At 44.4% G+C, this 18009-nt stretch overlaps 1 protein-coding gene across 1 annotated transcript in view; it reads right to left on the bottom strand.

Annotated features, from left to right (window-relative positions):
• Window positions 1–18009, bottom strand: part of Tmem132d (transmembrane protein 132D) — a 617151-nt gene that overhangs the window by 313938 nt on the left and 285204 nt on the right. The window contains exon 3 of the mRNA XM_075978060.1: window positions 15197–15343. Within this exon, the coding sequence (XP_075834175.1) occupies window positions 15197–15343 (147 nt within the window). The remainder of the gene's footprint in view (window positions 1–15196; window positions 15344–18009) is intronic.

The raw sequence follows: 18009 nt of genomic DNA, 5'->3' as shown, positions 1-18009 counted from the left end.
GGATGAAGATAATACAGTCTTACAGCCCTGCGCCCCCAGTCAAGAAGTAAAGCTCACTGGGGCTTTTTGGCTTTAGGACACTCTTGTCCTTTGAATAGGTCATGTCCCATTACAAGAGCCCTGAGTCACCTTTAATGCAAGGGTTATCAGTCTTATGTGTATGAACTCAGAGTTCAGGAGCAGAAATCCATCCTTCAGCTTCCTAGCCTCAAACTAAAATCTTCTCCTAGGGAAGAGTGGCTGAGATAGCCCCTTCACACCAGTTCTTATGCCATACTGATCCGCAGCCGAAAAGAAGCCTGAACCCAACACACTGTCAGTTACAAGGCTGTTGGTTAGCAGAGAGCCTATGAGGCTTACTTCTTATGTTGTTATTAAAGGACACATTTCATTAAAGGGCACATAAGTGTCACTATAATCGCATTCCTCAGTCTATGAATTTTATTCTGAGGAAATTAAGAATATCAATCTGAAGAAACATTCAGAAGTATCACAGAACTGCCAAGCACCCATGACACTCAACTTATACGCAATGGCAGGTCTTTAGGAGCCGTAACCAGAGGATGCATGTTTCCCAGGTTAAAAAAAAAACACTTTGCAAACTGTGAGAAATTCTAGAATTACAAGACATATGTATTATGAATAAATAATAAAAAGCTGGGCGCAGTGGTGCATACTTGTAATTCCAGTGTAAACCCAGCAGAGACAGCTGGATCCCTGGTGCACTTTGAACAGCCAACCAGGTAGCAAATTCAGCGAGTGTCTGACCCGTGAGACACCCTGTCTAAATAAACAAGGCAGGTGGTGTCATGAGGAAGGAATCCTAAGTTGGTCTCTGACCTCCATACATAGACAACAAAAGTACACACATATATGCTTGTATATATGGTTACATGGGTCTATCCTTTATATATCTATCTGTATATGCATATATTTTTATTTCCCTTTGTTAATGTTTTGTTAGCACAAACTATTGCCATAGTCACTAAGCAAGACATGGGTAGTACCTTATGAGCTTTTATGGAGTCCAAAGGAACAGAGATTCACTAATGAAGTCCCTGGTTCCCTGTTTTCATCCTTCGTCTTGGCTGAGGAAATGGTGGCTTTCCCATTCTGCGACTGACTGGGTTGGCTGTGTGTTTTCCCTGCAAGCTTGGAGCCGAGCCAGGGAAGGGAAGGCACCAGGGAACTTTTCACACAGTGATGAAGCTGTTTAGGTTGTTGTCCAAAATGCTGACAGATCAAACATGCTAAAACTGCAAAAACTCACCTTGGCCCTGGTCCACATTCTGTAAACCCTCCCTGTGAATATCCAGGGCAGCAGCACCTGCCTGCCTTTCTGTATTGCATATTGGGCAATGCTGTGCTGTGGAATGAACCCCTGGGCTTCCTGCTTCTGTCTCTGGGGCCCAACCTGTCCCATCTCAGGGCAGCACCTCATGAGAACTCCCATGATGTCATTTTCAGGGGACTCCAACAGCAGTTTTGCACAAAACCAACGGCACATAGCAAAACGCTTCATCCCGGCCACCATGCTTTCTGTCCTCTGACTCCCTGAGAAAGCATGAAGCTCAGGCCTGAACACACAGTCGCCTGCGGTCTTGAGTGCCAGCTGTCTCTGCTGCCATGACACAAATACATAACACAACTTAATGGAGAAAGGGAACCATAGGGTTCTGTCCATGGCTGCTTGGCCTCATATACTTGGGAAGAACCTCAGGCAGTGAGAAGATAGAGTGTGAGATGCTCACTCGCAGTGGACAGGAAGCAGAGACAGAAAAGCCTGAGGTAATATACCTCAAGGAACTCACCCCAGTGACCTGCTTTCTCCATTTAGGCTTTGCTTTCTAAAGTTTCTGGAACCTTTCAAATTAGTGCCACAAGCTAGCAACCAAGTGCCAATATGTAAACTTGTGGTGGGAACGGGGATTTCAGATCCAAGCCATTGCAGTCCTGAGAGGCTTGCTGACCATCTGCTGCCAGACAGCACAGCCCTCAGAACATGCTACAGCCGCAGCCTCTTGGGATTCAATCATACTGATGCTTTTATTGCTTGATTTTTTTTTACAACTAACTTCTGACTTCAGGGGACCCCAGTTCTTCTGTTTAGTGGTAAAACAAACTCTTTGAACTTAAATTCAAATAAAAAAATAATTAGAGGAATAAGTGATCTCACAGGCTGAGATGCTGAAATGACCTTTATCTCTTGGTCCTCATGCTTCTGCCTCCCAAGAGCTGGGATGACAGACATGATCCACCATGGAAGACTGTGATGGTGTCAGGGACCAGCCTCAGTGTTTCATGTATGCCAGGCAAGCACTTTATCAATCATGCGACATCCTTAGACTTCCATCTGGCTTTGCTCCTTGTTGTAAGAACGACCCACAAATCACACACCATGTTCCTATATCCAGTGCTATGTGTGTCTGTGTGAGGGATCAGCTGACCCGCATTCAGTGGGTACCCATTCAGGAGCTGTGCAACCACAATACTAAGTGACTGTCGAGAAAGCAATCTTAGAGACCATGCCTGATGCCAACTGACCCCACAAGGTGGCTTCTGACACAGAAGTCCCCATCGATTTCCTCTGCGCATTTTGAAATTGAACCTGATGTGATTGTATTTCATGTTGGTATTCTGCACACAAATGAGAAACCCAGTTTGCTCTGAAGCATTTTAGAAATTCAGACTACTGGAAAGGAAGTCCTTCACCTTGCAATGGAGACTGAGGTCATCTGGTATCTTATTACCATGGTAGGACAATTGGCCTTACCTTTCAGACAAAGATTAAGTGCCCAGCAGCTACCAGCATTTATTTTGACCAAAGTTTAATTTAAAGGAAACAAGCCTCATCAAAACAGTGGGATGAGAAAACTCCTGGCATTACTGCAGTTAGGGTGGCAGACTAGAGCAGGTGATCATCCACCTTTGCTCTCACAGCATTTAAACAGCGGCCAGGATGGAGGTCAGTTGGTAGCATGCTTGCTTAGCATGCAGGAGGTACTGGGTTTAATACTTAGCACCCATAAACTGACCCATAAAATAGAGGGTTCATGCCTCTATTAATCCTCACACTCAGGTGATGGGGGTGGTCAGGAGTTCAAGGTCATCCTTGGACAAATAGGAAGTTTGAAGTCACGTGGTCATGAGTCTCTGCTTCAACAATAGCAACTCAATACTTGGTGACTCAGTGGGTCCAATGGAGAAATATGCATCTGTTCGTTTAAAATGAGATCTAGAAGTTGAATCTAACTATCACCATGAGCTGTGTCTGCTCAAGGAACTGGTTTCTTTTGGCACACACTGAAGCTTACTACTGCTTTTTAATAAATTACCAGTTTGTTCCTCTTTTGGGTGGTCACAGTTTGTTTATCCACTCATCATTGCTGGACTTGGGTTACCTCCACTGAGGCACTATTAAGGAAAAGGAAATTTATAGAAAGAGGCCCCTGGTTGCCTAGAATTGGGGTAAAAACAGGGATTCAGCACAGACAGACAGAAGGGGATTTCTTCAGTGAAATTTTATATAAAACTGTGACCATGCCAGGGATACTGATGCAGGACTGTAATCCCCAATATCTGGGTGGCAGAGACAGAAGAACCAGAGTTCAAGGTCAGCCTGGGCTACATAGTGAGTTCCAGGTTAGCCTGAACTATGTAATGAGATCTTATCTTGAAAGAAAAAAAGAAAAATGGAAGAAAGGCTCTCCGTTTTTCTCTGTCTCTCTCTGTTTCTTTCTCTCTCCCTCTTGGTTAAATAGAACAATCAACTATGTTTCCCCACACTGACTCATGTCTGTAGCCTTGAAGAAAGCCAGTGTCATAGCACGTGATTTATAAGCATAGGATTGAAAGTAACAATCTCAGCATGTAGTCTCATGCCCTCAGTGCCAACTTCTCCCCACACGAGCACAGATGTCACCGAGAGCATCATTGGACCAGCTGGCACCCATCAGGAAAAGAAGAGTCCTAAACAAACAATTCCTCAGACCCCATCCAAGCCAGCAGTAAAGGAAGCCAGGCAGGAGATTGCCACCAGCATGAGGTTTACAGAATGCTGGGACAAGGTGGTGCTTCCCATAGTGGGACTTTGTGCCAAGTCCCTCTCAATGGATCACATAACCTTTCTTCTGCTTTACTTCTCAATATCCCTTTGAACCACTGCTATCTTCTAAATTGATTCTCCAGGTCTTCTAGAAGCAAAACACCCAATTGTGTCATTCGCTCCATTCAATTGAGCTTACTGGAATCCTGGATCATGGGGTGTGTGAGGGGATGCTCACAAGTGTGAGAGGGGATGCTCACAGTGCAGGCTGATGCAGAACAACAAAATGAGTACTGAGGGACCCGAAGGCAGCTGGGCCTGTCTGTGATGAATACCACCCCTTCTCTGAGAGAGCTGTGCTTCTCAGAAGGAATGCAGAATACGCTCTTCTCCATAAAAAAATGCATTTGAGGATTAATACAAGCAGAACAGCACACATCAGGACTGCAAGCATCAGGACCAACACATATTAGGACAGTACACATCAGAACCAATAGACATCAGGCCCAATGTGATCACAAACAATCACAATTGCCAGCAAACAAAGAAAGCATCCTCTTCAATTTTGCAGTGAGCTCATACAAACAGACTGCACAATAACTGTAGATAAGAAGCCAATATGAGAATAGAGTCATAGCTTTATAGAAACATAGACACAGGGAGAGACATAGACAGGGCTAGGGGGAAGGACCCAGAATCCCAGATCTCAGAAAGCTGTGGCAGGAAGACTCTCTGCTCATACCCATACTGTGCAACAGGATGAGAACTTGTTTCAAAAACCCGAAGAGTAGACTGCTCAGCCAGTCAAGTGCTTGATGTACAAACACAAGAACCTGTTTTGAGCCCCAGGATCGAAACAAGCCAGGCATGATAGTGTGTGCTTACAATCCCAGAGCTAGGAAGGAAGAAATGGGCAGATCTCAGCGTTTTCCTAGGTGGTCAGCTTTAGCTTACTTGGTGAGCTCCAGGCCACTGAAAGACTATCTCACAGAAGCGAGGTGGACAGTGCCTTAGGATGCCCAAGGCTCATTTCTGGCCTCTACACAACTGTTCATATACATGTACCCTCTAGCCCTGCGCTTCACAACAACTTTCTGAAAATCTGAAGAAGAAAATAGAAGGAAAAATGAGAAAAAAGAAGAAATAACATAGGAATAAAGCCAGACATTGACCACTTTTCTTACAGGACAAGGATGTGCACACTTTTCAACAGAAGCATCAAGTTCAAAACCTCACAGGAAGACAAACAGCAACATCCAGTTTCCTATGTGTCACAGTGACTGTGACCAAGACCGCAGGAGATTCTTCTAAGTCAGACACTGAAGACTGGCGTCGTCCCCCAGTACAAGAGCCAGTTGTCTGGGTTCTGTGAAATCCTAACTCCAGAACAACTAATGCCAGCCATGATCCACGGCATAGAAATGTCCACGAAACATCTGATGAGCTACATCATATAATTATGGTTGATGTTAGGTTATCATTTATGCTCTAGGTTATCATGTTATAGCTCTAGGGGAAAAATGACATTTTCTGCCTAGGGCTCCCTGGAGATGCTGCGAACCCAAAAATGGTAGCTTCTGCCTGAACAAAATAACTCACCACCGTTACCCACCGAAAAATGATATTAAATAATTTAACTCTAAATATAGCTCCCTGCCTGGAAATGGGAGATATTAAACACCAAATATATGGATGTAATAAAAGGGCAATGCATGGGTAAATTAAGGAAAGGCATGCGTTCCCTCATGAGATGCAGAATGGGACTGAGTGAATGTCAGGGAGTGGTAACTGCAGCGGCCCGAGGCATAACTTTATAGAGCTCTGGGCTTACAATTCACCTTCACTGTGGAAGCACGTGCACGAGTTCCTGATGGTTCCTCGCCTAGTCTGTTTCTCAGAGGCCAGTGCATAAATGCTTGTGTCTGCAGAGCCAAAAGAAAGGGCTGTGGTAACCAAATCTGAGACCCTGTCTTTTACCGCATGCCAAATATCCCCCACCTGAAGGTACATCTACTGAACACGGGTCTTTCCGGGAGTGGTGTGGCCTCATCCCATCCCTTCTCACAGACATGGTATCTCCTGCCCTCAAAAGGCATCTGCGTAGGGAGCTCTGCTCACAGGTGATAGTACGGGATGAGGTAAGGGCTAGGGAAACCGCTCACTCAGGAAAGTGCTTGTCCCCAGAACATGAGAACCTGAGGTTGATCCCTGGAAACTATGCAAAAGGTGTGAGGTACATGCTGGCAGCTAGAGACAACAGTCTCCCTGGGACTCATTGGCTAGCCAACCTAGCCTACTGGGTGAGTCAGGTTCCCATGAGAGATTGTATCTCAAAAAGTAAGACAGATGGAAATGGAGAAGTGGCTCAGAGAGCATTTGCTATTCTTGCAGAGGACAGGAATTGATTCCTAGCACTATTTGGTAGCTCACAACAGTCTATAACTCCAGTTTCAGGGGATCCTGCACCCTATTCTGGCCTTTGAAGACACTGAACACACACATACATACACGAAGGAAACACCCACAGATGTAATTTAAAAATAAGGCAATTGGCCCCTAAGGAATGATAGATACCTAAGGTTAGGTACTGACCCTTACCCACATACATGTGTACATGCACCTGACATACATGAACAGGGACATACATGCTGGTCTATACACAGAAGCAAAGAGGTGATGTTTTATATGACTGTGCTGGCTAGCTTTATATAAAGTTGAGTCAGACTTTCAATTGAGAAAATGTCTCCATCAGATTGGGGGCATTTTCTTGGTTGACAAGTGATGTGGGGTAGCCCAGCCTGGGCTGGTGGTCCTAAGTGATATAAGAAAGCAGGTTGAGCAAGCCATGAGGAGCAAGCCAGTGTGCAACACTGGTCCATGGCTTCTGAATCAGCTCATGCTTCTGGTTCCTGCCTTGAGTTCCTGCCTTGGCTTCCCTGGTTAGTGGACTATATACTGAAATAAGTCTCTTCTCCTCAGGTTGCTTTTGGACCTGATGTTTTGTGTGTGTGTGTGTGTGTGTGTGTGTGTGTGTGTGTGTGTGTGTGTATGCATGTATATGTATATATATATATTTTATATACATAAAAATAAAACAAACTAAGATAATGCCATTATTCAAGATTTCTCCGCCTTAAAATCTTACATTCAGATATTTCCTGGTGTTGAACAGGATGGGGCCACCTCTCACCACTGACAATAGACACACTTCTTAACTCAACTGTTCTTTGATGAACATGTCATTAATCTTTAGCTTTAACTTTCTGCTATTTTCAAAGGACACTCTTGTGACCATGGCCCCCATGTATCCCACCTACATCTACAACCGAAACGGTCCAGTGCTACCACTGCAGGCTGTGTGACTTTGAGTCACAGGCTTCTGCAACAGTATCCCCATGCATACATCTCCAGCAATGTATGAGAGATCACCCTCACCCTCATCCCAGGAAAACTCTTCTATTGTTTCCATATCTGCTCTGCCGATACGCACAGGGCTCATGCCATTCAGGAGCATGGGAAACGACTGTGATGTGCTAGGTTCCTAAAGCAGGATTTACTACAAATACATTGACTGGGAAAGCTCCTGGTGGGCTCTGAGTAGGTAGAGATGGCACCATGCATCCTCAACACAGACTTTGTACATGATTGAAGGGCTTCAGTGTTCATGCCGGAGAATTCCAACTCAGAGTAAAGAGAAATGATCTAGCTTAAAGGATCTGAGTATAAGGTCTGCACTCTGCTTTAAGGCATGCTCACGTGACAACGTGGGAACTAATCTCTATATTACTATATTATATTACCTTACTCGAATACTTCATATGTCCCTCGCCCCCTCTTTCTCTCCCATCAAGTCCAATCTGTACTGCTTATATACTCCTGGGTGTGGGATCATCTATTAGAGCATGGTCAACTTATGAGGACTCAAACCCTTTAAAGTAAACTGACTCTCCCTGCACCCTATCAGCCATCAAGACCAAATAGCTCCTCAGCAGGGGATGGGGGAGTCATGATCCCTTTCCCACAACACACAGGAATGTTGACTGGCTCAGTTGTGTGAAGACAGCCACAGCCACTGCGAGTTCATGAGAGTAGCTTTGGTCACATCTAAAGGTCAGTTTCTCTCTGGTCCTCCCTGACTTTTGGCTCTTAGATCATAGTCCTCCTCTTCCATGAAGGTCCTGAGCTTTGGGGTGAAGAGATGGTACCAATTGTGGGTGAGCATTCCATGGACACATATTCTCTTCACTTTGACCAGTTGTCAGTTTCTCCATTAAGCACCTTCCTCTGCACAAACAAACTTCTCTGGTGGGGACGGAGAGCGTCACCGATCTATAGGTAGAAGATATGAACTTAGAGGGAAGTTTGGTACCAGGTACATTGAGCAGAATAAATGTAGTAGCTTCATCGCTGGGGCCTTGAGCTCCACAAATGCCAGCATTTTAAAATTCACATTCAAAGATTTTTTATATTGTATTCACAGAGCTCCAGGGTCATCTCTAATACCCAAACTGTAGAATATTCTTCTCCTAGGCATCTTTTATAGTCACTCAACTCATGTAGCAGTGTTTCCAAGACCTAACTGACAGTATCACATCCTGATCCTGGCTTTTCTCTACTGAATAACTACTTTACCTTCTGGATGTAGTACATTCTATTTATCTCACCTTTGGGTTTTGGGTTACTGTGTGATTTCTAGCTTTTGGTTAGCATAGTGCCTGGCTCTAGAAACCTGAATACACACGCATTTCATGTGGGTGCTGGTTTTCTGTTCTGGGCATCAGTTTAATAGAGGAGTGTTGACCCTAATCGTCACTCTGTATCCACCACATCATAATATGGTTGTCATTCTTCTTTTCTTTTTTTTATACTAATGTGTGATTGATTTCCAGCAATTTTGCTTTCTTATTTTTAATATTTCTCATTCCAGTTCTTAAAGTTCCTATCTCCTGGTACTCTTTCTTTCCCTGCAATGGGGTTGCTTCCTATACAAGTGACTCTAGTAAGTGGTGATTTATCTTTTAACACCCTCCTGACCCCCAGAAGTTTCTTCTTCCTACAGGCTTGACTTGTCTTTGTGACGTGGTGCTCAGATTCAATCTGAGCACCCTGACAGGCTCTGAGCTGTTTCATGTGAGGAAATCTTATTTGTTGGGGGTCTGACCTTATTTCTTTCTGACCATTATAACTCTGTTTGCATGTGTACATGCCCCTGAGACGTTTCATGTTCTCACCTATACAAACGTTCTGTTCCATTTTTTTAAAGGTACAACTGAGATTGGCTAACTCTTGTCTTCTCCAGGCTGTACTTTCAAGAGCATTCCCTGAGTTTCGAGCTGATGCTGATGTAGGTTTCCATGGGAATGTGACAAGGGATGATGAACGAGAGGCAAGCATGGTCCTTTCATCTAGTCATTCCCTGCAATCCCCACTATGTTACTTCTTTGTAAATTACTGAGACGTGTGCTGGTCTCCATGGCGCCCATGTTGCTCTTGTTCGCAGTGTCAGGCGGAACACTGACTCTGAACTGGCACATGGTCCGACATAACTAGTGCCTGAATTTTCTCCGCTGCCTGGCATAGCCATGTCGTTCTGTTCTGACAAGGGATGGAGGTTAGCAGAAGTTTCCAGAAAGGTCACTTAAAATAAAAAAAGGGTTGTGACGGCTAAGAAGATCCTGTCCTGTCACTTATTTGACCTGCTTTGCTGACACAGTGTTTGGCACTCCTGCAGCTATCTTGATCCATGAAAATACAAGCCAGGAGCTAACAGGGTGTGGAGCAGAGTAGGTACCTGGGAATCCAACGGGACCAGGAACTGCACCATCTGTCCTGGCAGGCCTTCTTCATTGCTTCTGTCACGTGACTAAGAAATGAATGTCTATCTTAGTCAAGCCATCTATTGCCAACTTGACACAAACATAGAGTCACCCAGGGTAGAGGGACCCTCACGTGAAGAATTATATTAGTCATATTGGCTGGTGGCATGCTTGGGACAGACTATATCAATTGATGGTGGATGTCGGTGCCACTGTGGGTGACACCATTCCCTAGGCAAGTGGATTCTGAGCTGTATGTGATAGCTAGGTGCACATGAGGCAGAGATAAGCCAGCTAGCATCCTATCCTCCTCCATGGTTTGGTTTCTGTTTCAGGTTCCTGATTGAGGTCCTGCCCTGGCTTCCCTCAATGACGGACCGTGACCTGAGAAGTGTAAGTCAAATGAATCTTTTCTTCCCCAAGTTGCTTTTGGTCATAGCGTTTATCACAGAAAATGAGAACATTAATCTTAAGAAATACAGTTTGATATGTTTCTGTCGGGCATGACTTTAGTGTAGCTTCATGAATTCAAATACAGCCATCTATAGCTAAAATACAGTTAAATATCAATTACCTCTTTTTGCAGCTCATTCTATTACTTAAAATGTATCTGTTTTAAAATGAAACACATTACCTACAGTAAGTGGAAAATCACCATTGCATGGACTATATAGAGGATCATTATGAGAAAGACTAATTTCTTGTGATGCATGCCTGCCAGTCTATAAAATGTTGTCAAGAAACCAAGGCTTTAAAGACACACAGTCTCCTTAGACAAAAAAGCTAACTGAGCATGAGCCAGAGAGAGAGCCAATATACAGCATTTCTCTCTCTCCCTTCTCTCTCTCTTCTCTCTTCTCTCTTCTCTCTTCTCTCTCTCTCTCTCTCTCTCTCTCTCTCTCTCTCTCTCTCTCTCTCTCTCTTCCCCTCTCTCCCTCCCTCCCCTCCTTCTCTCTCTCTCTCTGAGATAAACACCTTTCCAGGCTGCAGCCATGCTAGGGAACTCAGATGTATGCAGGTGGGTATCTGTTCAAGTTTATTCAAACTTAACTCTGTGTGCCAAGAACATCATTTGCAGATTCGCCATCGGAGCCTCTGGGAAACCCCCATCCAGGAGAGAATTTTACACATTAGGCTTTGTACATATTTACCTAAGTCAGGGCCATGGGCAGCGAGACTCTGAAACTGCAGAATGGGATCTGGGAGCAGAGAGCAATTAGTTATTCTGCTGTGGCTTTAGGATCTGTGCAGGCAAATCAAAGCAGATCTGATCGCCGAGATAACGGCATTGAGATGAGGCTCTCAGCAAACAAACTTCTTCAAACAAGGAAGATGAACTTGAGGGCGATAAGAGATCCTCACTAACTCCCGCTGAGCTCGTCGCTGATACGAAAGTGGCTCCTTACCCATGAAATTGCACCTGTCACAGCGACTTCACTTCATTAAGGCAGCTTCCTGATCCGAGTAAGATTATCGGCAACACACAATCTATGACTCTCCAGCTAATGAAGACTGCCTCTCCTGAGTTTCCAACAGCTGAGCTCCGAGTTCTGAGACAGCAGAGCATCGGCCAGAGAGAAGAAAGAATTTATAAAGCAAAACAGCCCCTCAAGCCAAACCCACCAACATTATCTAAGCGTCAACTCAATGAAACATTTTCCAATTATCCTCAAGAAAAAAAAAAAAGACCTCGCCTCGCTTCAACGCCATCTGAAATAATGGCCCAAGGTTCCCTTGATTCCATTATATGAAGACAGAAGTATAAAATGAAAAGGGATAACTATTGAAGATGTTAATAAACATGTGGTACTTGATAAAAATATCTATTTTCATCTTGTATATTTTGCTAAGTTGAAAACAGACACAGGATGGTAGTGGGGGAACCTCGGATCAAATGACTCACGGTAGAAATTAATTTATATTCAGTCTTTTCCAGCTCCCAAACTCTGTCTGCAGGAATCCCAGGTATCAATCTTCTTTGGAGTTTTTCTGGGACAGCATCTATTCAGATAAATATGCTTCTATGTTTTCCTTGAGTGGACTTCTTTGAACTCATAAACAAGCGATCACTTCATAAGTATGCATTTAGACTTGTATCCTAATGCATATGTTAACAGAGACAGTCTCATTCCAGACTTTATTAGAATTTATCGAGCAATTATAGCCATCCTCCTGCATACCAAGCACTGCTCAGACGCTAGGGACATAGCTGCAAATGAGACATGATTCTGACACCAAAGGAGATTCTGATCTAGACTTCTTCATGAAGTTCAGTCGGCAGACCTGTCATATCAGGAACCCACACTGTGTGTGTGTGTGTGTGTGTGTGTGTGTGTGTGTGTTGTCATTCTACAAAAGGTACACATTATCAGGTTGCAGAAGCACAACACTAGCATTGATAGATACATGCTTAATATACTGTGCCCTCACACTTACATAAGGTGCTTCATACACAGGCTCACGCATGTCTGCATTTCCATTATCTGTCCCCTAAATACGAACCAGGCATTGAACAAGAAAAGCTCTCCAAATTGGTGGCATCATGACGCTATATTCTTCAGAAGGAAACACCTGGGTAATATGTCCAGAGTCTTGCTTCTTAAAGAAGACATTGATAGAGGCACAGGACAACATCTGACTGTTCAATACATTAGAGCACTTAGAAATGACTTGGAGATGCAATGTACTAGAAGACCTGGGCTGTCAGAGTCAGAACCGCAGGAATTGTAGGATGAGGTAAGGGGCCGCCCTCAGAGTGCTCTGCTCTTCCCTTCTGTGCCCAAGATGAACTTGGCCACTTGTAATGAGAAAATACAAAGCATAAAGATAATAAAATAAAAACTTATGGTGGTCCAAATCCCATTGTATCCATGGGCAACATTACTGCTACTATCAACGAGTATGGTAGATAGTGAACAACGGCATGAAAGAAAATGAAAGTACATTAGCTAGGACCCTTTCCCCCACTTGTCTCTCTTCCTGTGGCAGAGGATTAAAAACATTTATTTAGCAAAGCATCTAGCCATCAATTCCATCCATCATCCATTGTCCATCCATGATTTCACTCATTTATCCATTCATCTGTCCATTCATCTATCTATCTATCTATCTATCTATCTATCTATCTATCTATCTATCTATCATCTATTCATCCATCTATCCATCCTTCACCCTTCCATCCATAATTTATTCATCTAAATAGGTATCATTTACTTTTCTTCTTGTTGTGGCCAAATACCTCATAAGGAGCAGCTTTAGCTGCTGTGGAATAATCCTTCTGTACACTGTGAATACAATTACTCTTATTGGTTAATGAAGAAGCTGATCAGCCTATAACAAGGCAGGATAATGTTAGGCAAGACAATCAAACTGATGATACTGGAATGAAGAAGGAAGGAGTCAGAGGAGTGGCCAGCCAGATGCAGAAGGAACAGTAGATGAATGTGTTATGCTAACAAAGGTACCACCATGTGGCAGAGCATAAATAAGACATATGGGTTAATTTAAGTGTAAGAGTTAGCTAGTAATAAGCCTGAGCTAGCGACCAAACATTTACAATTAATATAAGCCTCTGTGTGGTAATTTGGAAACAGTTCTCAGGACGGGAAAACTCTGCCTACATTAAGGGACGAAGGGTTTCTTTTGACTCATAACTTATGTAGGGAAATGGTCCATCAGAGTAGAAAAGGCAAGAGTGTGAGGTGGACTGGGCATGGTGATGAATACCTTTAAGTCCAGAATTTGGGAGGCAGAGGGAGGCAGATCTCTGACTCTGAGGCCAGTCTGGTCTACAGAGTGAGTTCTAGGACAGCCAGCCAGTGCTACACAAAGAAACCCTGTCTTGAGAAAAACAAATAAACAAACAAGAGCGTGAGGCAGGTGGTCACATTGCATCTGCAATCAGGAAGTGGAGAACAGACAGGAAACAAAACCTCAAGGCCCACCCCAGTGATCTACTTCCTTGAGAAGTTCTCACCACCTCCCAAACAGACCAGGAGCTGTGACTCATTGTTCAAACAAATGAGCGAGCCTATAGGGGACAGTTCACATTCAAACCACAATACCATCTATCCATTCATCCATCCCAGCTTCCACACCCACCAATCCCTCTGTCCACTGCTCTCCATCATTACAGGCATCTGCCTGTCTAGTCTCATGATGTCGGTTGGCTACATGACACGAAGTCACTTTACATGAGGATGGTGCTCCCTTGGCAAACTGGATTTCTCTCATGGGCACACTGGGCCAAGATCATATGTAAGACCAACAAGTCTCTTTGTGTGACCCATTCCTATTACAGGGCAGAGCTCAAACAGCAACTTCCTCTTTTCCTCTCAATTTTTTTTACCAGTCATAAAAAAGGAGGAGCACAGACAGGAGCTGCTGTAGGTGACCCAGATTCCCCCAATTAACATCAGGTAGCGGAGCACAGGGCGAGACTCAAGACAAAGTATCCCTGACTTGGTTTCAAGTGTTTTTGATAATGAACGGGTAGAAGACACCTTCATATCTTGGGAAATAAATGTATTTTCCAAATACTGAGTTTTGACATTTTAAACTGCGCTCCAGGAACAATGTAATACCTGCCTAGATTCATCCTTTGAATTTTTTTTTTTTGGCTCAGTTTTTCAGTAATACAAAGATCCAGAAGAAACCTAAAAGTGACAAAGAAAATGTATGTGACTAGACTAGGAATTCTCTGAAGCCACAAATGAGGTTCCGGGAGAGAGGAATAAATCAAGAAGTCCTAAGTCGCCAAGCCGTTCTTTGCCCAGCTGCGAATTGCCGGTTTCTAATTTGGTGGCTATCAGAGGCAGATCCGGGTTTTAATTTCTCCCTAGAGTGATTCACGATTGCCTGTAATTCCACAGCAGGTGGCTCACTGTTCCATCAGAAAGTGCCTGTGCACAAATACAATCATATGCATTACGTTGACATCGGCCCCGGAAAGGTGGCTGCATACACCCTGCCTGCAAAAGAGGGAATGCTCCCGTGTTTAACACACGTGAAAATACTCACGTGGTAAGAGACAACCTCACGATCCTGACACCTCTGATAGGAACTGAAAGAAGTGTCAACTTCAATTACTGTTAGATGCCACCACATGGAGAGGCCCTGGCACATGGTAAAGTTTCTATGGCCCTATGTGGGTCCACTATGAACAGGACCCCCATGGTCCCCATCTGGAAGACTCCACCTATTTTACCTGGAGACAGTAATGACAGATTGCACCCACCACATACAAATCGCAATGGAGTCAGCTAGCCAACTTCGGAGCAATAGGAAGCCACCATGGCAGAGACTCCGAGCATAGCACATGCCAGGTGGGACTCACCTCTTCTCTGCGCCAGCAGATTTCTTCTGACAGATGAGGACAGCTGGTGCATACTTTCCAGTATACTCCGAGCTCTGCTTGACATCCCAGATGGCAGGGCTGCTGGCTCTCACCCCAATGATGCTCACTCCTTTCTTAACCTTGGCCCTGTTGGAGACAGGAAGTACATGTTTGAGACAGTCCTGAGACACCCCAGGTCCAGGTCAGCAGTGGTACCAGGGACATAGTACATTGTAGCTTTGCATGTATGAGCTCATGGGGTTTAAGCACAAATTTGTAGCCATCTTCCTATCTATCTGTCCTAGTCCCCCACCCCCACCCCAGCCCTCAGTCATCCCTACTTTTACAGAAGGAGCTAGGAAAGTATGCTGGCCTTCAGCGAACAGCTGTTGCATATAGCAATGGAATGTCTCTATTAATTAAAAGACAACACACAAAACAACAGCACTAAAACCTACCTGGAATCGTTTATGGCGAGAAAACCAAATGAGAACTGGAAGTAAGCCAAATATAGAGAGGTAACATTCATAGGGGAGCACCTGCAGGGGGAGGGTCCTGAGCAGTAGACCATATGAATACCAAGCACTACACCTGATTTTTCCAACAGTGTCTGAGTTCCACAGAGAAGCACTGAGGCTCAGACAGGTGAGGGGATGTTCATAGGCCCCTGCACATAGAGGTGCTGGGCTGAACAGGACTAGCCAACCTCTATGTTTCTGCTCCTTCCTGACAGTCTTATCATCTTTGTTGCCATAGCCACACCCTCCATCATCATCATCATCAGAGCTGCAAGCCCCATCTTCATCATCACCGCTATGACCTCCATCACCACCATCACCATCATCACCTCAACCTCCATCAATATCACCAAAAATCCTGGACATCATCATTATCATCTTTTCTTCTTCATCATCACCACCATCCCATCATCATGATTCTCATGACAAACCTCACTCCATCATCACTACCTTATGCTTTCATCATTATCATCATTACATTCCTAATCTTTATCATCACCACCGCAACCTCTCTCTTCATCACCATTACCACAATGTCCATCTTGATCATCGCCACAGCCTCATCATCATCACCACAATCCCCATCTTCTTCATCATCACCACCATGAACCCCTCAACATCAACAACTCTACAATATCTCCATTACCAACACACCTCCTACCTTCATCACCATCATCACTACATCCATCTTTATCATCATCACCACAACTGCCATCTGGTTCATCATCACCACCACGTTCCTCATAATCCTCTGTACTCTGGATCACTTACCACTAACCAGATGCTATTTTAAATGTTATAGTTCTATAACATTTCATCCTCAAATACCCTACTAGGTCAGTCACCATGGAAAATTGTATCTCTTTCATGGCTCCAGAGTAGAGGAACAGGCCTTGAGCAGCAGGAATGGCAACACTCTTGGCTTTCCCTGTATCACTGTGAACTCCTGCCATTAGAGCTGATAAAAGGGAATATATTCATTTTCTCTGCTACTCACACAGAGTTGGTTGGCTTGCATCGTGCTACCCAATATCTACTCGTGAGTTAGCCAAGGACACACTCAACAAGGCAGTTCATCTTCCATCTGAGACCCCATTTATCATCTTCCCTCTTTCCTTCCTCCATCATAGAAGGGGCCACATGGTCCCACAGGCTTTTCTGCAAAGAACAAACACCCCTGCCCTTGCACTGAAGCTGGATAACGGAGGTCCTCTTTGCATGCAGGCCCTTGTTTCTTTCTAAGAAATTTCAAAAGAAAAAAGTCTACATGCGATGAGAAGAGGCAAAAGGACAACACAGTAATTTTCACAGTTTGATTTACAAACTGCCTTGTAGATTTGAAGAAAGCGTGTTTCCTACTGTGACTTCCCTTTCCGAATCCTTGGGGAGAATGAAAAGGGCTTAGAAGCTGAAGCACCGAGGGAGGCTTGGACGCTTCTAGTCTCCTGGGGAGACTGGCCGCAGTCTGTCACATGCTCAGCCTTACACCCACGTGATCAGAAGAGGAGCCCCCCAGTTCCTGTCTGTACCTCGGAAGTCCCAAGGAATGGGGCATAGAAGACAGAGACATGCCTTTCCTTAAGTATTTCTACTTCTATTGGAGACAATTTTACACACACTCTGCAGGAGAGGACCTGAAGTCGCCATGCTCCTGGAAGGCTGTCAGAAAGATTTCAGTGGCACTGGGAATAGGATCCTGGGAGAATTCCCACCATTCCTCAGCTGAGAACAGTGGGACTCTGGGTTGATACTACACAGACAACACGATTCACATTCAGCACCTGGGTCTAGAAGGGCCAGGAATAATGGCAGCCTGCCAGGACTGAGGTACACTCCTCTCAGTGTTCAGCACTGCATACAACATTGCACAACCGTTTGTTTGGGGGAGCTAGAGTTGTGCTGTGTGGCTTCACAGGGCGAGGATTCTAGGAAGTTGTACCTGGCTTCCTCTGGATATGGTCCATGCCCCCCCCCCCTGGTTACTATAGTTTGTGTGCTTTTCGAGACATAAAGCTGAGCAGCACACGTGACTACAGGGAAAGCCCTCTGAATCTGCCTAATGACATGTTGAACCAGTAGGTGGTCTTTGGGACAGGGCATTCCCTACTGAAAGACTATACTTCCCAGATCCCCATATGGTCTATGGAAATCATTTCCTTCCCTATAAAGGCTACAGCCAGATGCTTCCTGTGGGAAATTTTTCTCATCCATCCATGTAGGTGAGATCTGAGATGCCCCCTTATTTTTTTTTTTTAGTCAATAAACAGTTCCACCTAGAGGTTAAATTTGAACACC

This window comes from Microtus pennsylvanicus, chromosome 1 (genome assembly GCF_037038515.1).
Source record: "Microtus pennsylvanicus isolate mMicPen1 chromosome 1, mMicPen1.hap1, whole genome shotgun sequence".
In the NCBI taxonomy this organism is placed as follows: Eukaryota; Metazoa; Chordata; class Mammalia; order Rodentia; family Cricetidae; genus Microtus; species Microtus pennsylvanicus.
Note: the sequence above shows the minus strand (reverse complement) of the source record. Positions and strands in the feature narration are given on the sequence as shown.